Source organism: Manis pentadactyla, chromosome 5 (genome assembly GCF_030020395.1).
Source record: "Manis pentadactyla isolate mManPen7 chromosome 5, mManPen7.hap1, whole genome shotgun sequence".
NCBI classification, from domain to species: Eukaryota; Metazoa; Chordata; class Mammalia; order Pholidota; family Manidae; genus Manis; species Manis pentadactyla.
Window position 1 is genome coordinate 103,818,033 of NC_080023.1, and position 27,099 is coordinate 103,845,131.

Genomic DNA, 27,099 nt, shown 5'->3' on the forward strand with positions numbered 1-27,099 from the left:
CTTGGTCATATTTAAGAGATGCTGGTTAACCGCTAATGCTGAAAGACCAAAGGGTCGAAAAGAGTTGTATTTCTCTTGTACAGAAAAACAATAGTTTTCTTAAAGCCAAAACAAAACCCTTTCTTTAATGAATAGTTTTAAAAATGGTTATTTTCCTAAAGTGGCAATTTGACATAGGCGATTGATTATACCTAAAGTAACTTGTCCAGTTTACTACCCCTCCCCCCTTGTTGGAGACATGCTTCTCAAGGTGCAGTCCTCAGCCACCAGCTCAACAGCATCGGACATTTGTTAGAAATGGAAATTCTCAGATCCCAGCCCAGATATCCTGATTTAGAAACCGAGGAGCAATCTGTGTTAACACACTCTTCAGATGGTTCTGATCCACATTTATGTTTGAGAATGACTGGTGCATAGTGAATGTAAAGAGACGGACAGGCATAGGCACAGAGAGGGGGTATTTTTTCTTGTTTGTCTGAAGGGCACATTGTCATGTCCTGCAGAACTGGAAGGAGAGAAATGGCTGATTATATATAACTGAATTCTCCAGGGTTGCAGAATATCAATACCTGACAGAAAAATTTCCAGGCCACTGGAACTAACACCTTGCTAAAAATAATCTGTGAATCTTTAATTTCATTAGCATATTTATATAGTGCCATGGACTGGGATAAGGAAGTCAGTGGAAGCATTACCTGTTACCTTCTGAATGGAGCTCTATTTCTAGCCCATTGGTTCCATCCAGTCAAGGTGTCAATGACTATTTCTTGGGAAAGTGTCTTACTTTCAGAAACCCCAATTCCACTTCTATTTCACTTCTATGGCTTTTAATTAAAATTTTAGCTCTTAAGAAAGTTAACCAGATGATAATCTAATTTGGTTACATTAGAGGAAAATGGAATTCCTCATTTCAACATGTTCTGAAATGTATGTGTCTAATAACTAAGTGATACTTAGCAAAGCAGAATTTCTGGGCTTCCAAAAATCATACTTTAAAAAAAAGACATGAAGAATTTTGATTTTTTTCCCTTTAAATAATTAATTTGATTTGATGGGCAAGAAATCATGCCACCAACTAAAATAAACAAGAGGAGAGACTGTTTAAAGGCCACATAGACTAGAATAGTTTCCATTTCAGATATCAGAAATTCAGATAAAGAGCAGTTGCAGTTAATCCTTTTCCCCTTATAAGGGAACAGATAAAATGAATAGAAACTTCAATCTTTGGTTTCCATTCAAGTTGGTACCATGCAACTGATAAAATTAATAAAATGTTCAGCCTCTGGATTCTATGCAGAGTGTCAGTTAAATATACATCTGCCTTCCATTCCTGAAAGACTAATGAAATATTTTATTATAGCATCCAGAAGAAGTATTAAATCCATGTCTGTTTCCATATAAAGCTCCTCTTTTAATACATTTTTCAAAGATGAAATTTCCTCATGTTATGCTTCAGTTCAGACTGTTCTGTAAGATTTGGTATAACATAGGATGGCTGTTCCTCCATTGATCAGAAATAAAAGAGTATTCTCTATGCTTGGTGAAAACTTAGTAACCACTTCTGCAGTAATATCTAAATAATGACTCATTATCTTTAAAAATTATATTTTTTGAATTGTCCAGTCTTAAATAATCCTGTGTGATTTTTTTCACATGCACTGAAAGACAGGTAAAAAAAAAAACCTAAACTAGTAATCATACAAATTGTAAGGACAACACTTTATTTTTGTAACAATTTAAACATTCCCTGCTGGAAGGAGTCTGTTGTCCAAGTACAAAAAATCATCAGAGCTGGAGATAATGGGGATTTCTTCTCTTGCAGGCATGAGATACCACTTTGTCAATATTTGCAGAGCTCCCAGGGAAAGATGGAGAGCTCCGGCTGTGACAGCTTTTTCTTGCAAAAGGAACTATGGAAAGTCTGCGTTGTACCACAAGGTGAGTGACTGTTAGTTATACCATCAGATCCTGCTTCATGTTACTCCACAACTCAGACTATTTGTCTCATCTACACTCCCTTATAATTTTCTCTCAATTTAGTTTTGCTTTATCACCTTCTACTATTCCATTACGATGGCCCTCCACAAAGTTACCAGCTGGACCTGCTGCCCTCTTTACAGAGCAGGGACTCAAAACCCTGAAGACCTGTCCAAGCCAGAGGAGGAACAATGAAGCTCAGTCCTCATCACAACTGGTCTACAGGTTTTAGCACATTTATTTTAATGTGTATGGTTTAATTATCATTCTAATCCTTTTTTAATCCTTAAGACGAAAATTGAAATTCAATGCTAAACAGGCTTGGTTCCTGTCAGATCCTTTCGCTAATAATGGAAGAGGCAGTATAGCGTAGTGCTTAAAAGCCTAAATCTGAAGCTAGACTTCCTAGGCTTAAATATTGCCTCTACCCCTTACTAGCTGTGTGATCTTGTGGAGGTTACTTAGCCTCTCTGATGAGACTAAGCCTACCTAATATTGCTATTGTGAGTAGTAAATGCTTAGATTGGGCTTAGTGTCCATTAAATACTATAGAGGTTCTTCAACGTTACCATGTACAACATGTTAGATGGAAGTTCTCGATTTTCTCATTTGTAAAAGGAAAGGTCTGTATAGCCAAAAGATTCCTAGAGTATCTTCTTGCTATAAAGTGCTATCTTGCTTTTGAATTACATTCATTTTCCTCTGCCTTACAGCTTTACTGTGTTATAAGTTGAAATTGATTTTTTACTTTAAAGAGAGGAAAACTAAGGCACAGAGAAGGCAAGTTGCTTTTGCTTCTTTTTGTTTTAGCAAAAGACTATATCATTGACTCAGAATTAGGAAATTTTACTATGCATTCTCATAGCTTAATAAATGACTACCTCCCTTGCCATTGCCATTTGGAAGATTAGACCTACAATACTCTGTTTCTCAGAATAGCTTCAGACAGCATTTGTACATCCAAAATATTTCTTTAATAACCTGTCACCAAGCTGTCCTCTATTAATTTATCTCCATCTATATCCTTGAATGTTCAATGTCCTGGGGGTAATGACCTTCATATGTTTTCAGCACCATGCCTCCTGTATTCTTCCATGAACTTTGAAAACTACTAAGTGGCTGAGAATCTCTCTGAAGCACCTAAATGGTGGCCATTTGAGGGATGAGATGCTAGATTTTACAGGTCATTGATAAGATAAAATAGATATAGGTGTCTGAAAAGGAAAAAAAAACACTCTTTTTCACTAGGGAACATATTTATATTTATTTTCATTTCAAGGCTAGTACTTTGAGCTCAAAGTCTCTATGGAAAGAATACAGTGAACACCACAGAATAGGGCAAATTAGGTCACCTGCTTGCCTCAGAAATGAGCTCTGCGGCCCCTGCCCTTGCAGAGCTCAGAGTCCTGGAGTCAGTGTGTGAAAGCTCTATTTTCTCTGTCTCAAGCCCTGACAGATGGACATGAGTGTGGGATGAGAGGGCAAAGAGGTGACAGGAAGCCAGATAAAAAAGGAAGAAAAAGGACAGGTAAGAATGGGAAAGAAAAGGAATATTTGATCAGGGGAGAGAGACTGTAGTAGTCCTTGGGGACTATAACTTCCAAAGACCTGTCTGTATTTTGGCTCAGAGAGGGTTATGCTACACACGTGCTTTCCAGTTAATTTGGAAAAAGCAACTGTGAGACTTAGATAATTTTTGCCTATCCTTTGACATTTGGCAACTTTATGGGTGCCATCTTAGCTGGGTTTTCTCCTCTTTTTGCCTCTTTACTTATAATATTTCCCCACTTTTGAAAGGTTATCAGAAGTGACTCTTTAAGTCAGGCTAACAGAGATTCTAAGTATTATCAATATAGATTTAGCTGTCTTCAGGGGAAAATTATGAATCACAAGTTTTCTTACCATGGCTTCACTGAGATGACTTCTCTGGGGAGAGCTGTGAACATCTCTGTCTTTCATAAATTAATAAAACATACTCTTAGGGAATATTCCTTTTTGTAGAATCTCTTTTACAGACTTCCAGTATATTTCAAGCAAAATGAGTAAAAACAAGGTTTGAGTAAGATTTGAAGTAGTGACAAATAAAAACATCTAGAATTATACTTTCTATTACTATGTCAAAATAAAGAAGTGATATTTAGAACTGTTGTGTTCTAAATGCTTTTCTTTTCTAAGCAGAATTTGAAGTTTTCAATTTTCTCTGAGTTCTGTATAAAAAAATACAATTCATAGTGGGCCCAAGGAAAGAATTCATATTGGGTCCAAGAAAATAAATCTTTTCAAATAGTGTATAATCAATCTCTTCAAAGGATGTAGATATAAAGTGATATTTATTTTCTTCTTTGTATTCTCCCACATTTTCCAAAATTCTTACAATAAATGTGTAGCTTTTATATAAAAAAATATTTTAATGGAATAACAAAATTACACTAAGGCTAGATCTCCACCAGGACAAGATGATGGTTGATGAATCTCTAGGGAATTGGTATGTATGGAAGTGAAAATAAAATACAATGCAAACTTTCCTACCATTTTTGTGTAACTCCTTAACCTGAATTATACTGCTAGCTGCACTTGTATAAATCTCACTTAATTATGAAAAATTGTAATAAGATCTGAAAGACAGAATAATCACTCTTTTTGTGATCTGATACCACAGTACTAAACTAAAAAAAGGCAAACTCAGCATCTAGAAAATAATTCAAGGAGTTGATGTCTACAATCAATCTTCTTAGATGCACAATAGGAGATAAGAATCTGCTGAAAAAGACTGACTTTCACCAGAACTATGAACTCTCCTTTTACCCCAAATTTATAGGTAGAACCATTCAAAATGCATAGGAGGGTGTAGTGATTGAATTAAAATATAAAAATGTTCTATCATTAATGTATAATTTCATAAAAAATAAATAATACTGCTTGACTGGAGATGATATCCAGGAAAAAAGTTCACACACACAAATCCTTTAAAGCAAACACTTTGCTGTCCTTGTATTTCTGGGTTGACATGATGCCTATGGCTCACCACTTTGAATAAACATTTGTGGATTTCAGGGAGAGGCACTTTTGTCGTATTAATGAAACAGACTTTAGTAGTATTTTATACTAGTCCTTTGTCTTGCAATCTCACAAGTTTTACAAATGTTTGGGTCAAAAAACAGTGCATGCAAAACTAATGCCACTTCTGTGTTGGGTGCCACCATACAGCTTATTACAAAAGAGGAGGAAGCATTTGGAAGAGATCAAATTATTCCTCCTTTTAACAAATGGGGAGAAATCTTGTGTTCTACTTAACGATTGATTATACATAGAGCAGCACCATAATTATAGCTCTCTGAGGAAGTATATAACCATCTCAAGAGCGAATTCATCACACTACCATGCTGAGAGGGGAAGAACATCAGATCATTTCTTAACAATGTTCCCTAAGCCTCATGATTCTAAATCCACAGGGCAAAACTGACTGGGGAGCAAACTACGCAAGGCGCCAGGCAGCAGCCAGGAAGTGGCTTAAGGGCGCAGGGCGGCCGGGTTGGAGCCTGGAGCTTACCTTGAACTCCTTCTCTATGTTGGCCAGCTTGGCCAGCTCGTTGCTGAGCTCCAGGGCAGTGAGCACGGGGTCCTCACTGGACAAGGACAAGTACGCCGGGCTGGCCAGCCCCTTGTAGGCGTTGATCCTCGAGCGCGAGTGGCTGAAGGAGTCGTGCCTCTGCTTCTCCGTGCAGTCCCCACACTTACAGAAATAGTCGTGTGGCCGCTCTATCCTGGCACCCTTCATCAGCAGCATGTGCACCACCTCGTACTTCTGGCAGTGCGCAGCCAGGATGATGGGGGTGATGTCGGGTGAGAAGCGCGTGCCGTCCTCGTCGTAGGCGTAGAAGTCGTCGTCCTGCAGCTCCTGCTCGCAGGGGCTCAGCGTCAGGCGCTTGCTGGCCGCAAAGCCGGGGTGGTTGAGAATGGCCTCCACGATGCGCACGTAGCCCTTGCTGATGGCGAGCAGCAGGGCATCGCCGATGCGCGCCAGGTTCTCCTTCTTGAGCAGCAGCTCAGTCACCTCCAGGTGCTCGTTGCCCACAGCCAGCTGCAGCGCGTTCTGGCCCATGTAGTCCACGCAGTTGACGTTCAGCGTCTTGGACTCCTCCAGCATCTTGCGCACCACGGGGATGTTGCCGTACTCGGCGGCGTCTAGGAAGCGCTCCTCCTCGGCGGTGAGGCTGGTGCCCCGGTCATTGAACATGAAAGCCGGGCCACGGACGGCCTGGCGCCGGCCCTTCTCCCGCATCACCGTCTTGCGCCTCAGAGATGGGCTCTCCTCCACGGACCTAATTAGCAGCAGTGAAAAACAACCGTGGGATATTAAGGCATTTTGCTTCCTCCCACATACCAGGTCCTTTCTGGAGAGCAGTGCCCACCGCAGACCTGTGGCCCGTGGGCAGCTGGGTCAGTGGCTAACAACTCTTCTGAATATACTTGTACCTAACTTGGTCTGTTTGAACCCAGAAAGGAGCTGGTAGCCCTTCAGAACAAGAGTTGTTGTGAGCATTTAGTAATGTAGATATTTGTCAAATCACTATGTTGTGCACCTGAAACCAATATAGTATTGTATATCAACTATACTTTAAAAAGCAAAAGGAGCTGGCATTCAGAAGGAATAATATAATAAATAGTTTTCAGACACCCGGACCTCCCTTGTGCCACCGGTTAAGATGGAACTCACTGTACCTGTGGAAATAACCTTACTTCTCTTAAAAGTCTTGAAAATAGAGGCTAGCAGGTACTTGGCACCAAAGCACTAGACTTGAAGGCTAAAGAAAGTAAAAATTTCAAGAATTAGGCCAGAACAATCCTCTTAAGACATTGAATATTTTTAACTAAATAAAGTCATGGAAAAAAAAGTCCATTATATAGGCCAAGGATCTTAAGTTTGTCATCTTTTTCGCTTAAGGGTATCCTACTTCCCAGTACCCCCATAAAAACATTTTTTCAGACAGAGACAAGATTTTGCAATTATATACTTAGAACATCAATCTAGATTTACTGAAAATAACTTTTCAATAAGAGTTCCATTACCAATACATTGTTGCCTCTTTGAACTAAAATGAAATAGTATGATTATGGTTTAAAAATCACAGGTATTATTTTGAGAATGAAGCTACTGGGAACCAATTGTATATCTAGAACAATGTGTACTGAAATCCTAACTCCAACATTAGTTAAGATTTAGCTGCATGACATTAATTGGTATGTGCAGCAATTTGAGTTCATATTTTAATTTCTGTGATACAGGGTAAATAATTCCATTTCTTTGGGCTTCCTGACCCCAGGTGTAAAATGGAACTTTATAAAGCATTCTAGATTTTTCCCATAAGCCCATGAGTAAAAAGCTTTTTTAGTTCTGAGTCTCTGAAAAGTGATAATAAACATAACTCTTAACACTGTGATTATTTTTAATAATTCGATGGCTATTATTATAAGTACAAATCTGCATTGTGTGTATGTATGTGTCAGTTTACGTTGGTATGGTGATCATTTTTAACTGGACAAGAATTTGGAAATAGCATTTACTGAACTGCACAGAAGGGAACATTGTTTCAAGACCAAACTTCATGACAAGGATTTTAAACAAATCTTATAAATACTGTCTTGTAATAAGTATGTTTTGTTACTATTAATGGTACTGACTTTACTGGGTTAATATTTTTACTATTAAGCTACAAACTGGTACTCTTCAAATGGCTAGAATTTCCATATTGTATAAAAGATTACCCTTGATAGCATGCTGACATTATCTATAACTGCAGAATATAGTCTATATTCTACAGAATAGATCTACAACATACAGAATATATATGCAGAGTATATATATATATACTCAGATGGGTTGTCTTTGGGGAAATAAACTCATTATTAAAGTGTCATATCTAAACGGAAAGGGCTTCTTATCTAATGATCGCTACCTACAAAGAGAATCATTGTTAAAAATCCCACCTTTCTCCCCAAAGAGCATGCTTTAAAAACACTAGAAAATGATTCATTCATGAATTTTTTTCTTTGCATTTCTTAGTATTTTTCAGTTTTTCGTTAGTGTTTTTGGGAACCTGTACCTCTATATTGCATATTTGAGTTGTAAAGTGGCATTTTAGTACTATACAACATGAGTCACATGAGTCATTTTGATTTTGTCTTTAAGAGATTCTAACACTTAGTTAAGTGTGAAGTCAAATTTCTCATTTAGAACAAATTATACTGTTATTTCAAAATAGAAGAGCTGATCTAATAGTCAATCCAGATAGGAAGTATCTTTTTTGTTTAAAGTTTCCTTACAGTGTTGAGATAAGCTTCATTAATCAGACTGATAGAATGGTTTGAGTTACATTTAATTCCATTTACCTGTAATGCATAAACATGGCCCTGATCTAAGCTGGACATGACAGTGCATATGCTCTAGCATGAGACAAGAGGGAGGGATGTGGATGTTTCACTTTAGAAATGCTAACACTACAGTCACCCTGCCAGACCTTCTCTTACTTCCAGATCCCTTGTCACTGGGCTGATTCATTGGGCATGGCACACGTACACTGTGCAGGGCCTTCTTTCTGGTAAAAGCGCTTGGGATATCACAGACCAAAATCGGATACTCTACCAGTGCAATGTGCAAGCTCTTTCACAGCTGATACGGATGGCTGGTAAAATCTGACTGCTATGGACTGAACTGTGTTCCCCCACAAATTCATATGTTGAAGCCCTCACTGCCCAGGTGATGCTATTTGGAGATGAGGTCTTTGGGAGGCCATTAGGGTTAGATGGGGTTATAAGGGTAGGGGCCTCATGATGATATCAGGGCACTTGTAAGAAAAGACAATGGAGAGCACCTTGTCTCCCTCCCTCCCTCCCCACACCCCTCTCTCTCTCTTCTCACTTGTGAGGACACAGTGAGACAGCTGCCACTGCAAGCCAGTAGGACAGCTCTACCTAGAACCTGACCACACTGGCACTATGCTCTTGGCCTTCCAGCCTCCAGAACTGTGAGAAAATGAAAATGGGACAAAATACATTTCTGTTGTTTAAGCACCCCGTCTGTGGTACTTTGTTCTGACAGCCCAACTGAGTAAGATGTTGACCATACATCTTCAGGTAAAAAGAAAAAATTTCTTCATGCTTTATGGAACAAACTTTGGGTTTTTAGTATTTGTCCACATGCTTAAGAAGATAAAGTTCTTTCTGAGATATACTTTGGTATACCCAATGGCAACCCTTTGTTCCATTCTGTTTAGAGGCAAAAATGCAAGTAACGCTCCTCAGTTTTCATAACTTTACCATCAACACTTCTGACCTCTAATAGTGTTTCTCTAAGCGTGACTTGAGGAGCACCTGCCTCAAGATCACTTGGAGTGTCTGTTAAAATGCTGATTTCTGGGTCCCATTCTAGATGAACTAAACCAGAATCTTTCAGGTGCAGGGCTGTGTATTTTAAATGAGTACACTTTGCAAATCACAAGCAAATTAAAGGTTGGGAACCTCCAGTATAAAAACAATGAGTCCATCTGAGATCAATGACCCCAGACTAGGAGGCCTTTATACACTTGTCACATTGGCCCTGCCAAAAGGTAACATGCCTGAGATGTGCAGGTTAATGGACAGCCTTACATTCATTCAGGTTCTCTGTGCTTTATCATCATTTCAGACTTGGTCTCCAGGAAGCTATTTACCTGAATCACAGCAAAGAAGAAGCCTGCAAAATGCTTCCACTCTTTAGCTTCCGCTTTTGATGCCCACTTTATGCCATGCCCTTGCTTTAAGGACTGATTTTTTTTTTTTAAGTTGCTATGTCTTCTTCAAAAGTGCATTCAAGGAGTTAAAGAGATTCTTCATTGTGGTATCGAGTGTACCTTCTATGAGGACTCAAGTACTAAAGTCATCCTAGAATTGTGTATCAAGAAGCTTTTCTCTCCAGATGAGTTTGCTTTCTTTAATCAAATAGTATAAGCTATAGAACTCTCATTTGGTTTTTTTTGGCTCAGGGTATCCAGGAATTTAGCCTAAGAGGGCTCAATTATCATCTCTATCTTATCTTAGATTTCTGGCAGTCTTTCCCCTCCTCCTAAATGATATCTCACATAGATTTTAAATCAATAATTCTATATTCTACATGTTTTAAGCCTGATTTACAGTAATCTAAATTCTTTTTTAAAAAAGAGTATTAATAAATATCCCCTTGTATATGCCACCACTCACACATACCTGGTTGGTAAGGTTGTGCTTTATTTATCATTAACCTGTGTCCCAGAGAGAGTAATAATAAGTATCTGTTCAACTGAGTTCCCAAATCTCTTCCTGAGGGCCCTGTCTTCTTTCATGACCTCAGTTACCACATATATAACTATCTGTCCCCTGGTGACTTTAAAGTACCCAACTCACCTTCTCCCGTAAGTCAGCACCCCTTTCTAACATTTCTATCTCAGGGTAGCCATTCAGATTTAGCAATTTCAAGGTCATCTATGACTCACTGTCTTGATCCTGTCAGTCACAACATTCTGAATCTTCTCTTGCAGAACATTTCTTGTACTGGACCCTTCCTGTCAATTCTCAGTGACAGTACCAACTTCCAGATCTTTAACAAATCATAGCTGGTTTAATATGTATGTTTTTCATTCACTATCATATTTAATTTTCATAACAATGCTATGAAGCAGGTATTATTTCAGTTTCATAAATAAGAAAACTGAACTCAAAGGAAACTGCCCAAGATAACACACATAGTAAAATGCAGAACCGGGATTCTGCCCAGGGTCTGCCGAGTCTTCCCAGTGCTTCATGCGGCTCCTGACTTTCCTCTTCATATCCCACAGCCATTCCAAACATCTCATTCTTCTTAAACTCTGCTTTTACTATCACACTTCTCTCGGAAAACAAACGAGCAAACAAAACCTTGAATCCTTTGGCTGGCTTTCAGGGATGTCGACAGCCCACCCCACTCTGCGTATCTAACCTTCCTTTCCTTGCTCCTCAGAGTCATTCTTCACTGTCCAAAAACATATTATTCTGCTTATTTCTGTACTGTTAAAGGTATTTTTTAAAAAATAGGAAGGCGCTTTTCTCTTTGCCTTATAAATAAAAGATTTTAGCCCTGGTTTACTCAGGACATCTCTACCTGTGTGTGGGGTTGGGGGTAGGGTGGGTACACAGATGGCACAGTATAGAGTTTGGGGAGAAGTGGAAAAGATAACTTTTAGAGGTGTGCAAAGAGAAAGATCAAGGTGATTTTCAGCTTTCTGCAAGAAACATGGGATTTTGCAGGCACGATTTGGAGAAAAGGGAAATTGTCTTGAGGAAGGATTTGCTCAGTTCCTTTATTTCTCTAATTAATTCTGAAGGAACCTGATCACAGTGCTCTCATCATGTAGGCAAGATAGCTCTCCCACTTTTGACAGCAAAGCCATGATGATGCTTATTGTCCCAAGAGAAGAAAGAGATAACAGAAGGCAAATAGAAGTTAAGATATGGATCCAATAAGATGAAGAACCACTGGAGGTAGGGGGTCTGGGACAGCCCAGCCTCGTTAAGCACCTTTCTCAAGCCACCCTCAGCTCCCATGTGGTGTGGACCCTGAGTTGAGAGCTGGGGAGCCTGCCCCCACCCTAGGGATGACTGCTGATGCTGTGAGCTGGATGGAGCTCTGTAGCCTGCTGCGGAAGCTGAGCTGAAATCACATGCACTAGGGAGCACATCTGTGTTAGCACAAAGCCAGTCAGCCAGATCAAGTTATTTCCTCTGACAGGCAGCACCTAAGTAGGCAATGAATATCACCCAGCAACCAAAAGAGTCAAAAGACAATGACCCCCTCCCCCTCCAGGGGACACACAGGCTCCTCCCAACCCCTGTGTCCAGATGCCACACAGAAGAGCAAGAGAGCCTGAGCAATTTTATCCAAGTGAGAGAGTATTTTTTAAAAAGAAAATTTATAGTATCGAATAAGATCAATGAAACTGGCTCATGACATCTCTCTGGAGTGCCCTGAGCTAGAGTTGAACACACAAACCATACAGAGACTCCAACCCCTGTGGTGACTGGGGGAAGAACTAGCAAGCAAGGAACCCTTAGACATGGTCTCTAGGTACAAGGAGACCCTGTCCTAGTTGCCCTAATCTCTGCGATAATGTGCAGCAAGCCTCCACTCCCTGTAAACTCACCCAACTGCTTAATTGCTTACTTAACTTAATTGCTTAATTTATTGATTGCTTAATTCATTTGTTGAATGAGAATAAATGTCTGTGTAGAATACAAAAGATAAAACAAAATTTTAAAAACTAATTTCAACCACAGGTTGGATGATTGTGTCCTCTTTTTCTATCCTAGTTAGCAGGTGGGAGATTCAGAAGAAATACTGTTACAGGTAAATTACAGGACCTACATGTTGCAGCTCATCCAAGTTGTTCTGGTTTCTTGACTCTGCTACACCTGCTTCCTTCTTTTTCCATCCCTGGGAATACTCTTATTTCTGCTGTTTGCCAGTTCAAATCCTTCCTACTTTCCCATGGCCCAGCTTACATTACATCTCTGTAAACGTAGGATAAAATTTCACAGGGTAATGACTAGAAGACCAGGTTCTGTTCATCCTGAAATGTGGTCTTTTCATCCTTTCTGAAACTATTCCTGATCACTTCAGCTGAGCTTTTGTGATATTGCTGGTCTGCCCATAAATCCATATACTTAATTTTATTTCATCACCTTGATTTTTGCCTCCTTGATGATTGCCTCCTGTGGTACTAAATTCGATAGAGTATAAATGCTTCCTGCTTCCTATCTTATGTTTTATATTTCTTACATCACCTCTGCAGTGCCAAATACAGTGCAATATATGTTCAAAAATCTGGTCAGTTGATACTAACTCTACAGATAAAGAGACTCAGTCAGAATGTAAGTAACTTTCTCAAGGTCACTGAAAGGTAGAGAATTAGAAGATGAGAGCTCAGAAGTCTTCTCCTAGACTCTCTCTATTGTACTATGCTGTTTCTAGGGAAGAAGAAAAATGAATATCAGGTTGCAAGTCAAAATAATTTAATTTCTAAATAAACCACTTGGCAAAATGCATTTAGAAATGCTTAGCTTATGTATTGGAACAATTTGTTTTTATAAAGAACAGCTTCTAACATGGCTCTAGGGAATGAATCACAAGCACTAGCACTTAGCAACAAGTGAACAATATTAAAGTCACCTCAAAACCTTTCTTGAAATTAAGTGAAGGATTAGCCAACTACTCAAACCATCTAGCAAGCAAGCAAGCAAAGTACTAACACCAACAATGTGAGCCAAAGCCACGGGAATCACACCCCAATTGTTTGGACTAATCAGTTCACCACTCTGAAGGAAGTGAATGTGCCAACCGGCCAGCACCCAGCCTGTGAGTCTGTGAAGGGCAAGAAGAGCAGAAGGAGCCACAGAAGATAAAGTAGTGAGGAAAGTGTGGAGGAGGGGAAGAAAAGTGTCAGCAACCACCGTGTTCATTACAGTACTGGGGGCGGGGGTGAAAATTGCAAGTAGTAATGAGGGTGGGAAGCAGCAGGCACTGACAGAGGACAAGAAAGTCAGAGATGGAAAGTCAAAAAATAGACAAGCCCCATAGTCCCCCTGGCAAGCAGAAACCTGTCAGTCAATGTGGCTGCCTCCAGAGACATCTGACAGCTACACGGTGTGCCTGGTGTGTGTGTGTGTGCTTGGAAGGAGGAAGGGCATCTGACAAACAGCCTCAATAGTGTCATAAAAAATGCATGCTCTGAAAATGTCTTCACATGTGTATTTGTGGACGGGAAAAAGTGGAGTGGTGGACACTCTCAACTTCAATAGCCCCTTAGGACGCCAGCAAGGCTAGAGGAAGGCAGCCTCATCAGTTCTCCTGTCTAGTGTCCAGGGCACAGCCTTGGAGTAGTCCCATGTCCCACAGCACCTACTGCTGAGCCTGCATCTACTGACACCAGTACAGCTTAGCAACAGGTGATCACAGGGGCAGCCAAATCAGTAAGACAAGGAGCTTTATTTAAGAAACAAGGTGATTCTATAGCATCTTACTGTGCTGATGGACAGTGACTGTAATGGGGTATGTGGTGGGGACTTGATAATGGGGGAAGTCTAGTAACCGTAATGTTGCTCAAGTAATTGTATATTAATGATACCAAAATAAAAAACAAACAAATAAATAAATAAATAAAAACAAGGGAGCACAGCTTTCATTTCTAAAGATTCTTATCTCACAAGAGAAATTAAAATGTAGAGATTCTAGCACTTACAAATTTGGAGAGATATTTGGGTCTCCACAGTAATTAATTCCGTGAGAGCTTATGTTGGCCTGTGTTAAATTCAGAATTCTCCATGTACCAATTTAATAAATCTATTAGACATATGTTAATTTTGGTATATGCCCTAATGACTATATCAGAGACAAGAAGCTCTTGTATATTTAAGGAGGTAAGCTCTGATCTTCTCTCTTTATTGCTTTTGCTGTCATCCCTCTCATGAAAGCTCTTTGCCAGACCCCTCAGCAGCTAAAACCAGAAAAGCAAAGAAGCCATTTCACAGTGTGTTGCTTCCTCCAAAAATCCTACCGGGAGTAGAAGTGAGGACCCCTAACCTTGCTTGCATGACTTCTTGATAATACTTCTTAAACATATGTGTCCAAGAAAAATACTCAAGCAAATGAGTTCCAGAACTTGAATGTTTCTGCTTCCAGGAACATTTTTTATAACTCTGTTGAACTATTATATTGCTTTACGATCATCATGCTTACATGCCTGTCTCCTCAATGATATTGTAACATCCATAAGAGCAGAGACTGCCTCTCCTTATCTTTACACACCCAGCTTTTAGTACATGGCTGATGAATATCTATCTGTTGGAGGCATGGATACACAGATGTACAGATACACATGTGCTTAAATTGTAAAAGTAAAGACCTAGAGAACAATTTTCTCCTCCAGATTAAAGAATACCTTTTCTCACATATGTGTGAAGGTAGTGGTGGAGGGAAATTAGAGTAATTCTTCTATAAAAAAGAATGTCATAAATACTTCCATATAAAATAATCAGAAAGTAATGTAAACAATCATTTTTCTTCCAAAGCAGATGTCTGCTTGATCACATTCAATTCTTATTTACATCACAAAAAGTATTTGATCTATCTCTTGATTGTAAACTTACATAAAGTTATGTCCTGGTAGGATATTATGGGAGTTAACAGAGGCTATATCTTAGAATTAGTAAGCTCTTCTAATTAATAGTTAAGCTTATCTTCAAAAATAAACTCATTTTCACAATTCTTTCCAATACTTATTTTCATTATTTTAGGAACATTAGTGACAATGAAATTAGAAGTCACATACAAATTCAGTCTATAACTGAATAGTTGAGACAAAAACTCAGTAATAAAGAAAAACTTCTACTAACCTAAGAGAAGTTCGTATTTGCCTATTTAAATATATTAGGCACTATCCATTAGATATATATACTAAGCTTTAATGTTTTTGGAAGCAAAGGGACCTGTTTTATGTCACTATCATCCATGTCCAAAGTCAAAAGTGTGAGGTTTCTAGATACTTGGTCCCACCTCATCATTCTGCAAACTATTTCTCCACAGAGAATCCATATACATGTGATCGCAGTAGCAGCCAAGTCGGCAAGATAAGGAGCTTCATTTAAGAAACAAGAAAGCACAGCTTTAATTTCTAAATAAAATGAAATAAACCATCATAAACCTCATTTTTAAGTAAGATCTAGAACAAAATTCATATTGTCACCTGTTATTTGAATAGTGCAAACAAAACAGGGGATTTTCTTTTTAATAAGGGAATTTCGTTTTACTAGATAACTGTAGACAAATACCCGTGATATACATGCTAAATTAAAGACGAAACACTCTAACAGTCCTAATTATTCTCATAAAGTCACTGCTGAACCCCTTATGCACAGTGTGAAGTTGGCTACCCCACAGTTCATAATTCCAGACCGATCTGCGGCCAGACTCTTATGTGTTCACCCTGCCAGGCCAGAAATCTGGCTCCGTTGCCAGACTGACACTGTGTAGGGTGGAGGGCAGTGCAGAGAAGGAAGACTGCTAGTCAAGAGCCCCCAGCCTCAGAAGACTGATCAAAGGCCATTCACTGTTACTCTAGCACCTTCCTGTAGGGGGCGATCTCAATCCCCAGCCAGGAAACTCAGGCTTTCCTTCCTACCAAGGGCACCAGAGCTCAGGAAAAAGTTTTCTTCCCACCACTACATTTCCTGCGGTGTTGCCTAATGTTAACTGGGGGTACAGGTTTATGGGATGTTGTAGGCAAAGGGAAAGCTCAATGACCAAGAAGAGTTGAGAGAGAGAGAGAAATGGAGATAGATCAGGGGTGGGGGATGAGGGGAGAGACAACTATTTGCTATCTTTGCAAAGAAATAAAAACATCCCTAAAATTCTAACCTTGTCATCAGATGATGCTCCAGTTCTGGTCCAGAGCTTTATATTATGAAAACAGAAAACCATAAGTGATCGTTGGCAGGGGCATCCATTGTGCCTTGAGCTATCCTTTTCCCCTCTTTCACCCCTCACAATCCCCTTACTCCTACTTAGCTTACAAACATTCTCAAATTGATCTCTCATCAGCAGTCAGATTGAAATGAATTAATTATAACTCATAAATGAATTAATACTAATTAGTATTTTCCTGTGTTGTTCCTCCCAGGAGTAAATGCATTTTTAAATTTCTTTGAGGAAGAGAGAAAAGCTGAACCAAAGGAGGGCACAGCGTGAGCGCCACAGCTCTAGGAACGTGGAAATTTCAGATGACCTGGGGTGGCTGTGAATTAGATGTCAAGCTTCAGCTTCAGTTTCTCAATTTGTAAAAGAAGACACTTAACTAGATGAAGTCCTTTCCAACTCAAACATTCTATTTTTCTTCAAAATATTCTATGTTAGTTAAATTTAGCAAGTGTGGGACTAAAGTAATTTTAATTCTTGTGATATGAGGGACTCCAGAGGATCCTCATATCACACTGTATAGATTGCTACCTACCATTTGCCCAACAGGATCAGTCATGGTTAGACTTCAGTGAATCCCTAAAACACAATCATACAGATCTTTGATTTCATAATGATGGAATAAAGGCCCTTCTCACCCCTCTCCTCTCCAAAATTACCCACCTAATCAACAAGAACAAAGGATGACAACACAGATTTCATCTTCCATGAAACCAAAAGATATTTGTAACCCCACTACAATATATCAGAATGGAAAGAAGGTGAGATGGAAGAATGGTAAATGATTTAGTGGCAAGAAAGACGGTTTAACTGGAGCACCTGTAACAAAAAGCAAGCTGACCCACTCTGCTCAGTATCAAAAAAAGGCCCAGAAATTGAAGACAAACGAAATCTTAGAAACTAGAGATTGGGCAGGAGCTAAAAATGAGGGAATTGGATGAAAGTCTGTATAAGGTGTAGGTTTAAACCCTTCCCCCAGATCTTTAACCTCTAACAGATATGATTAAACAACCCTCACCCCTATAAGAAATAGAGGGTATGAAATTTCTGGAGAAATAGAAACAGAAATACTCCAGATGGGAGTTCAGGGGAGGGCAGCAACTAAGAACAGGGGGATCCCTGCCCAGTTCCAGCATGAAGTATTATATAAACACAAATTACTGCTTTTATTATGACAAATTTTTGGCAGCCCTTTCTCTGAAGAAAAACTAAACAGGATCCTCTTTGCTAGGAGAGTTTCTCTGTTAAAGATAACACTGCTGAGAAATCTAATGATTTTGTGTATGTATGTTAATACATAAAAGGATTGATTCTTCTTACTAAAAGTAAACTCATAAGTTTCTCACTTGATTTATCAAATACTTGCCAAGTGGGGGTCAATCGTTCCCTTTGCTTGAAACCCTTCTCTCTGAGCAGTCTTGCCTAGTACCACTTGCTCTTTCATTTTTTCCTGCATCCTTTGATTGATGTTTTTCCTCTCTACTCTCTAAACAAAAAATTCTCCTTCAGAAAAGAGAGGCTAGGCTCTCTTTGTTTCTGTCTTTACACCCCTTCTTTGGGTAATAACATATATTACACAATTCTGTAACAATTTCTATCAGATGTAGACTTAAATTCTCCCAACCTATAAACTTGCATTTCCATCTTTCTGCTGGACGCTATCTGAAAAATAAGATCTTCCTCTTCATTCAACAATGACACAAACTATCTCAGCTATATATGTCAAAACCACCAGGTCACCTTTGACCCTGCTTTCTCTTTAAATTTCTCAAGGGCAGTTGGTTGCAAAGTCCCATAGATTCTGTGTTCTCTCTTTTCCAATCTCTCTTCTTTCCCCCCTAACAGTACCACACTATTACAGATTCTAATCTCAGCCTGGACAGCTACAATAGCCCCCTAATTTATTTATTCACATTCTGCTATTGCCACTTCAATCCATCCAGCTCTTAGAGTAGCTTTGATCAAACTGCTGCTCCTTTGAAACAATCAATGGCTCCCTATTGCCTCCTCCTGGCATACAAGATAATTCACATTAATGCCCCAAATCAATACATCCACCTAAATCTCACTGCTCTCCTACACATACTGTATGTTCCAACCAAACTCAATTAATGTTCCCTAAACATACCTTGCATTTTGGGGGAGGGGGCTTGAATTAATTACCCTCTTTGCCTCTGTCTCCTATTCTATATTTTAAAGCCCATAAAAGTTCCCTTGATTTCTCCACAATCTTGGGTTTCCATCTCTCCTTTGCATTTGACCCTTTGTAGTCTATCCTTGTGTGTATGTTTTTATGGTACTTATTTTACTGTAATTTTATAGCATAATTGTTCACACACAGTTTCATTTCCACCTTTCCCTCATGAGAATTTAAACTTGAGTGCAGAAAAGTTATTTTACTCATCTTTGTGGCTTGTTGTACCTAGACTCCACTTCGTACATGTAAATGCTTTAGGAATGTCTTTGAATGAAAATGCATGAGAACTGCCTTCAACTGTCTTTTTGGAGTCATCAGAAATATTTAATAACTGAAAGACTTTGAGAATGAGGTAATCACACCAATGACCTACTACTTGGTCCTAGGTTTGCAAACAACTGGGTTAAAGGAAGTCTTGATTTGAATCAATGGCTGAATGCAGAATTCTATCAAAAGATAAAACAAAATCTTGTTAGTGTTTTAGTAGATGACACTTTTAGTTCAAAGTCAGTCTGTTTAAAATTCCCTCTTAAATAGTGGTGCATGGAGCAGTGAAATAAGCAACAGGATTTCCCTGAGGAATCTTTTTGGTAAAAGTGGGATTCTATCCTTAGCATCCTGGTTGAATCTGAAACTCAGCTATCCTATTTTGCCTACAGAAAATGACCCCGGGATTTTCATAGATTGAGTCCCTGTTTCAGCTCGTCCTAGGGCTGTTGTGTTCACTTCCTGAGCTTTAAACTGTTGCCATGTTCTACTCAAAAGTAGAATAAAGAACTAATCTCTGTGACAGGCCTCAGGTAAACATGAGAGCTTGCTGCCCTACCTCCAGAAGAAACACTTAAGGAGGTAGACATTAATAAACGACAGTCTTTTTAACAGCTTTACAAAATAAGTACACCACAACATTTACTTGTTGGAATATATAGCAAACAGGAAGGATGTTCTATTCGAAGGTAAACACCAAGTCTACAACAGTAGTTGCCCCAGTGCTTTGTATAATTGACCACAAACTTCAGAAGGCAAAATGAGTAATCTCTGCTCCTTCCTACTTCCTCAGATCAGAGTGTTCCGGTGTCCCAATTAGTCTGGATTTAAGGTAAAAGAAAAAAAAATTAAGGACACAAGAAATTGAGCAGGGTTATAAAAATCAAACTGGCAAAAGGAAAAATGGACAACGTTTTAAAACCTTACGGAAGTGGAGAAGCAAGCTGGCGGCGCTCTAATTCTTAAGGTTGTACTTTCCCTTCATTTCCCAGGCCATTTCCACTCCAGGCTAATATTCAGCAATAACTGAACCACATCGGGACGCACCGTTCATTTTAAATCAGAACTCTTCCTTAGGAGATCCACTGCCAGCCACTTAAGTACTGCCAGGCTAGGCGCGGGCTCTGAGCTAGCTGAGCAGTGGGCGACTGGGTCAGTCTGGGGTCCCTCCAGGGGTCTCACCCGCGCTGTGGGCAGCTCGCGAGCAGCAGGGGTCGCTGCCCAACGTAGCTCCGCTCCCTGGAGAACCACTTCCCCCGCCCCGCCGGCTAGGGCAGCCAGCGCTGTCTGACCCCAAGTTCTCTACCTAGGTCTGCTTGGCTTCCTAAAAAAGACACTGAACCCCGCGGCACGGCAAGGTATGTGACAAGAGAAATAGAAATCACCCTGTTAAACTAACCACCCTCTTTTTCGTGCTCTCTGCGTCTCGCAGCTGATTAAAAGCTGCTTCCAAGATCAGGAAATTAAGAAAAAGTTGCTCTTTCTCACACACTAGATCACCGACCTTTACCTTCCTTTAAAAAGGAAACGTCTACTGACCCTGAATCGCTTGGGAACGACATGCCAAGTTTCCACTAACGCGGTTCCCGCGGCCGCCCTGCTTCCACTCTCTCTCCCGGGAACCCGCTGGGGCTTCGCCTCCAATTTTTCCCCCGTCGGGAATGGACCGTCGGGAAACTAGGCGACTGGGCAAACCTTCAACCCACACTCTACATGGCACACCGTCCCCTTCCTTCTCCCCGCTCGCTGCCCGGCCCCGGCCCGCCGGGAACGTCGGAGGGACCCCAAGTTCACAGGGTGGCGCCAGGCTGGGACGCCGGGGAGGAAGGCGGGATTCTACTGCGCCCCTGGCCAATTAACTCCCCCTTCGGTGACCCCGGGTAAGCCCGGGGACCCCTGGGTCCGATTTCCAAGAGGTCCCCAGCCCATGGAGCAGTGGTGTGCGTGTCCCCTGTTGTAGGGGAGAAAGTGTCTGTTTGCTGGAAAGCCTGCCTGGCGTCCATTGTGTCCGTCCGCGGGGCTGTGCCGTGACCTCCGCCCGCGGTAGAGCCCTCGGCACGCCTTCGGCCACCCCCAAGCACCTCTAAAGGCAGGACCAAGGGGGCGAGCCGCCGGCGGAGGTCTGCACTCCGCGTGAAGTCTCCCGGAATGGAACTGCTGTGCGGGGCCGCGCGGGGTTAGCGGGCTCCCAGACCGTCGCGGGGCGCCCGCCGCTGTCGGGGCGGTACTCACAGGTCGGGCCCCGGGGAGAAGCGCGGCGGGCAGGAGCCATGCGGTTCCCGCTGCAAGGGCGCCGAGCGCGGCTCGAGCCCCCCGTTGACGCCCCTCCAGCCCCGTCGGCGGCGCTGCGGCTCCGAGCCTTCGTCCTTGCCGCCCTCCTCCTCCTCCTCGTCCGGCGCGGGGAAGGTCACCCTCGCCTGTTCCTTGCTCTTCCTGACCTTGGTGGACATCGCGACCGCCGCGCTCCGAGCGCGGGGCCGCCAGCCGCCGGCCTCCGCTGCCGCTCCGGCAGCCCCGGGCGGCCCCGGGCGGGAAGGCGGGAGGCGAGAACGGCGCTGCCCGCGACCGGGCAGTTAGAGGCGGGAGCCAACGCCAAGTCGCCGCCGCCGCCCCACATCAAACCGTGGGAGCAGCTGCCGTGGCTGCGAGGAGGAAGCCGGGGGCCGAGGCGGGCGCTGGGGCTGGGAAAGGCTCTCCCGCGGGCGGCGGCGGCGGCGGCGCCTCCTCCGAGCTCGTCTTCTGCCTCCAACAGCATCACTTGCTAGGACAGTACCGCTACTCGGGGTGAAGGAGAGAGGGGGAGGGAGAGGAGGGGGGAGAAGCAGCTCCTTATCAGACAGTGAGAGCCTGAGAAGAAATCAGACCCAGCAGGTAGGGAGTAAGGAAACCGGGGAAACTTCCCTCCCCATTTCCCTGTTTCTCTTCCAGAGCATCAAGAAACCTTTCTCATGTACAGATAGAAGTTTCCTAAGGAAGGGAAGAGGAAATCATCTGGCTTGATGCTAATCTTTCTGCAGTCGCATTTATCCTATTCAACTCCAAATTTGTTTCAACAAGCATCATTTGTTCGTTGTGTTGCTGTAAGACTAAGTTGTACCTAGAGAGATTTAAGTACATTTCCCTCAGGCCCTTGTAACCCCAAGAATGGTAATGTTTTAAACTTGCGTGGTGCTTCTTTTTTTAAAAATGAATTTCTAAAGCATCTAATAAGATTTATATATTTTCCAAGAAAATTTAAAGTCTCCTTTTTAAAAACATTTTAAAATTCAAGAGCAGTATTTCTTCTCAGAGAAAAGACTAGTGGAATTTTAGTCAGAAGGAGTTTTAGGGATCAAGGAATTTTTCCATCATTTTAGAAATGCAAAAACTGAGGCCTGGAGAGACTGAGTAAACTACTCAAGGTTGCTAATGAAAAACTCAGACCCAGGTGAGTGTATTTTCCCAGGCTTTATATTGTCTCAGATATGCAGCTTTCCAGCAACTCCACCTTGGAAGAATAACAAAAATACCAGACTTGCTGTGCAAGGAGGTAAAATAAGATATTCATGTATAACTGTATTCGATTATACTGTGTTTTTTTTTTTTTGAGGAGCACGTCTTCCTTCCCAGATTTAAACAAAACACAAGTAAGAAAATATATCTTTTGAATTTACTTCTTAAAAAGTAAATAAAACATTGTGTATTCTATTAAGTTGATAATAAGCCTCTATGTTAAGGAAGCAATGATATTTATATATCTGATGCAGAAAAAACAAGTGAATATTGTGTAGTGCTTTACTGTTGGAAGCACCTTTACTATATTAACACATCCAAAAGTGGGAGAGTTTAAATCCTCAGAATGTAAGTTTCCAGACCCCTTCAATTCCACCTCTGAAATATCTCTAAAACAGGATGCTCTTCACACCCAATACCACTGCTCAGTTCAGGCTCGCTCTTCCTGCCTGCTGTCCGGTCTGTCTGCAGCCTGCCTCTCCCCATGTCATTTCATTCTCTACAGTACTTAGAGAGACCATGCTCAGAACAAGTTTGTTCATGACTTTCCTCTGTAGAAATCTCTGGTGGCTTCCCACTGCTTTCAGGTTAAAATCCAAATTTGGTATGCCCAGCCCTTCGCAGTCTGACCCTAATTCTTTTACATCTCCTACCACCCTCCCTCATACACATCCTAACTCTGATAACCCTGAAGTTCTTATTTGTCACCTGACCTTCTAGACACTTACCCATTCCCTGTTTTGCCTGTGATATTCCTATCACTGAAATGTCTCTCTTCCTTCATGTACCTGGCATACTTTTTTCCCTAGAGACCTAAGTGAGATGTGGTCTCCAGTCTGACACCCCTCCTCCATCCCAGTGAAATCCCACAGCCCTTGGTCCTTACCCATGGCACCCTGTGCATATCAAGGTCTTACCACTAGTCAAATCATATTGGAATGAATACTCTCTGTGCCTGTCTCCTCTTTAGACTGTAAATTCCCTGAGGATAGTTTGGGGTCTTATTTACTTTGAGCTACTTGGGGGCTCATCTTTTTGTCTTTGCCATTTAGCTCAGTACCTGATGTATAGGACAAGCTCAGTAAATATTTGTTGAATGAATTCATGAAGTCTACAGGTTCTTTATAATTATATTGACAAGTTCATGAACTGCTCTTTCAAGTCTCTGTCTAGAATCACTGCAGGAATGGAGTCACTACGGTTTCCTCTTACATGCTGTATCCATTTGCGAGGGCTGCCTCAACAAAGTGTCACAGACTGGGTAGCTTAAACAACAGATATTCATTTTCTGACAGTTCTGAGGCTAGAAGTTCCAAGATCAAGATGTTAGCAGGGCCGATTTCTTCTGAAGCATCTCCCTTTGATTTATAGGCTCCCTTTTCCCCTGTCTTCACGTCGTCTGCCCTCCGTGTCCATGTCCCAATATCCTCTTCTTATAAAGACACTGGTCAGATTGGTCCACAGCCCACTCTAATGACTCTATTTTAACTTAATTACCTCTTTAAAGGCCTTGTCTCCAAATACAGTCACATTCTGCAGGACTGGGGGTTAGGACTTCAATGAATGATTGTGTGTGTGTGGGTGGGGAGCACAATTCAGCCTGTAACCAAATGAACTCTGCTGAGCTGAGGGAACTGATGCATCCAGGATCTGCTAACATTTTTTATTTTTAAGAAGTATGTCCCTGGGATTGATGAAAATCCAGAGGAGAGGAAATCTAAAAGGAAGTAAGTTATTGAATAGAGAGGAAATATGGGCCTTTCTGGCATAAACCAGCTTTGTCCTTTTTATTTTCTTATTTTATAAAACAGGGTCTATCACTGTGTATGTGTTGGCTTTGTGTACTCATGATATGTTTACCTAACGCACATTCAAAATCCATTACTCCTTTGGGGAGCAAAAAGAAAATCATTCTTCAATATTCAGAAAAGTCCAGCTGTTGAGGCAGATTACTTTTAAGCAGAGGTAGCCACTGAGGTATGACTTTAATGATAAGTACAAATCAAATAGAAGCAATTTTTGTTTAACTGGTAGCAGAAAAGGGTCTCCACATTTCCTCTTAAATGTCTAAGAAAATTCTGTGCCTTCTTCAAAATCTGTTTCACACACCCTGGAAGGTTCCTATTTTCTCTCTCTCTTTTTTGTCCCCTCTCTCCTGTCTGTGTCTTTCTCCAGGGCCGACTGTAAACACACATAATGAGAAGACACTGTTGAGCCGTAATTCCTGCACCCCAGGATGAAGGTTAGACTTGACAATTTTCTCAAGGGAGCAAGAGTATGGGAACAGGTATAATGTTCCCAGCAGTGATAGTTTTCCTCCCTAAGAATAGAAGTTCTCTTATTTAATGAGTTTGCTTTTTTACAAAAAAAGATAGGTTTTATTTTTTACAGCAGGTTTAGGTTCACAGAAAAATTAAGTGGAAGGTACAGAGATTTCCCGTGTAACACACATCTCCATGCATCATCAACACCACCCCCCTAGCCCCCATCAGAGTGGCACATTTGTTAAAACTGATGAAACTACATTGATATCATCGTCACCAGAGCACATTCTCTGCATTAGTGTTGTACATCCTATGGGTTTGGACAAATATATAATGACATGTAGCCACCAAACAGGGTAGTTTCACTGCCCTGAAAATCCTCTGTGCTCTGCCTGTTCATCCCTTCCTCCCAACTAACCTCTGGCAGCTAGAGATTTTTTATTGTCTCTATAGTTTTACCTTTTGCAGAATGTCATATAATTGAAATCATACAGCTTGTAGCCTTTTCAGATTGGCTTTTTTCACTTAGTAATATGTATTTATGTTTCCTCCATGCCCTTCTGTAGCTTGATAGCTCATTTCTTTTTAGCACTGAATAATATTCCATTATCTGTTTGTACAACAGCTTATTTATCCATTTACCTACTAAAGGATAAATCTTGGCTGCTTCCAAGTTTTGACAGTTATGAATAAAGCTATATAAACATCTGTGTGCATGACTCAACACCAAAAAATAATAATAATAACTGCATCAAAAAATTGGCAGAGGACCTGAACAGACATTTTTCCAAAGAAGAAATACAGATGGCCAACAGGCACATGAAAAGATGTTCCACATTGCTAATCATCAGGAAAATGCAAATCAAAACCACAATTAGATATCACCTCACACCGGATAGAATTGCCACTATCCAAAGACAATAAAAAACAAGTGTTTGTGAAGATGTGGAGAAAATGGAACCCTCCTACACTGTTGGTGGGAATGTAAATTGCTGTAGCCAGTGTGGAAAGCAGTATGGAGGCTCCTCAAAAAACTAAAAACAGAAGTACCCTGTGACACAGTAATTCCACTTCCAGGAATTTACCTGAAGAAAACAAAATCCCTGATTTGAAATAATATATATGTCCCTATTTTTATTGTCACATCATTTACAGTAGCCAAGATATGGAAGCAACCTAAGTGCCCACCAATTGATGAATGGATAAAGATAATGTGGTACATAGACACAATGGAATATTATTTAGCCATTAAAAAAAAAAGAAATCCTGCCATTTGTAACAACATGGATGGGCCTAGAGGATATTATGCTCAGTGAATAAGCTAGGCAGAGAAAGACAAATATCGCATGATTTCACTTATTTGTGGACTATAAAAACAAAACAAAACAAAACAACATGAACAAAATAGCAGTAGACTCATAAACACTGAGAAGTGACTGGTAGTTACCATGGGGGAGGTGTTGGGGTGGTTGGGTAGGGGCATGAGGGGGATAAATGGGCACAAAAATTTGCAGGCACAATATAAACTGGTCATGGGGACAGTAGTACAGTATGGAGAATATAGCTAATAATTCTGTAACATCTTCCTATGTTGACAGTAACTGCAGTAGTGGGGTCGATGATTTAATAATATGGGTAACTGTTGAGCCACTGAATTGTATACTTGAAACCAATATAAGATTGTATGTCAACTATACATCAATTAAAATAAATACATACATACATACATACATACATAAAACATCTTTGTGCAAATTTTTGTGTGGACATGTTTTCAACTCCTTTGGCTAAATATCAAAGAGCATGATTGTTGTATCATATGGAAAAAGAAACCTCCAAACTGTCTTCCAGAATGGCTATACCATTTTGCATTCACACCAGCAATGAATGAGAGTTCCTGTTTCTTCACAGCCTTGCTGGCATATGGTGGTGTCGGTGTTCTGGAATAGGTATGTAGTGGTGTTTCATTGTTTTCATTTGCATTTCGCTGATGACATATGATGTCAAGCATCTTCTCATATGTGCATTTTTTTTCTCTCTACATCTTCTTTAGTGAGGTGTCTATTAAGATTTTTGGCCTATTTTTAATCTGGTTGTTTCTTACTGTTGAATTTTAAGAGTGTGTATTTTGGATATCAGCCCTTATCAGATGTGTCTTTTGCAAATACTTTCTCCCAGTTGGTGGCTTTTCCTCATTCTCTTGATTCTCTTCTTTTTAAAGTGAACTTAAGTCATTAATTTTCTTAGCAGCATAAACTAATAAGAGGGAAATGCTACCTATCAGACCAACTGAACTTGAAAAAGGAGGCTCCCTGAAATTATGATGTGGTGATTACTGTTCTACTGCCTTTGACACCGAATTTACGGTGTCCCATGAATAGTATATC

General features: G+C 40.8%; 1 protein-coding gene across 6 annotated transcripts in view; it reads right to left on the reverse strand.

Moving 5' to 3' along the window:
- The window catches only part of TRPC3 (transient receptor potential cation channel subfamily C member 3), a 62,994-nt gene extending 41,522 nt beyond the window's left edge, over positions 1-21,472 (reverse strand). For 5 of the 6 annotated variants that reach the window (XM_036923004.2, XM_036923008.2, XM_036923007.2 and 2 more), the window contains exons 1-2: positions 21,189-21,472; positions 5,528-6,299 (exon numbers count right to left, since the gene is read on the reverse strand). In XM_036923004.2, the coding sequence (XP_036778899.2) occupies positions 5,528-6,299; positions 21,189-21,406 (990 nt within the window). In that variant the 5' untranslated portion in view covers positions 21,407-21,472. Of the gene's footprint in view, positions 1-5,527; positions 6,300-6,699; positions 6,921-21,188 lie in introns of those variants that run through there. The other variant, XM_036923010.2, reaches the window with a different exon arrangement.
- Positions 21,473-27,099: the final 5,627 nt, after the last annotated feature.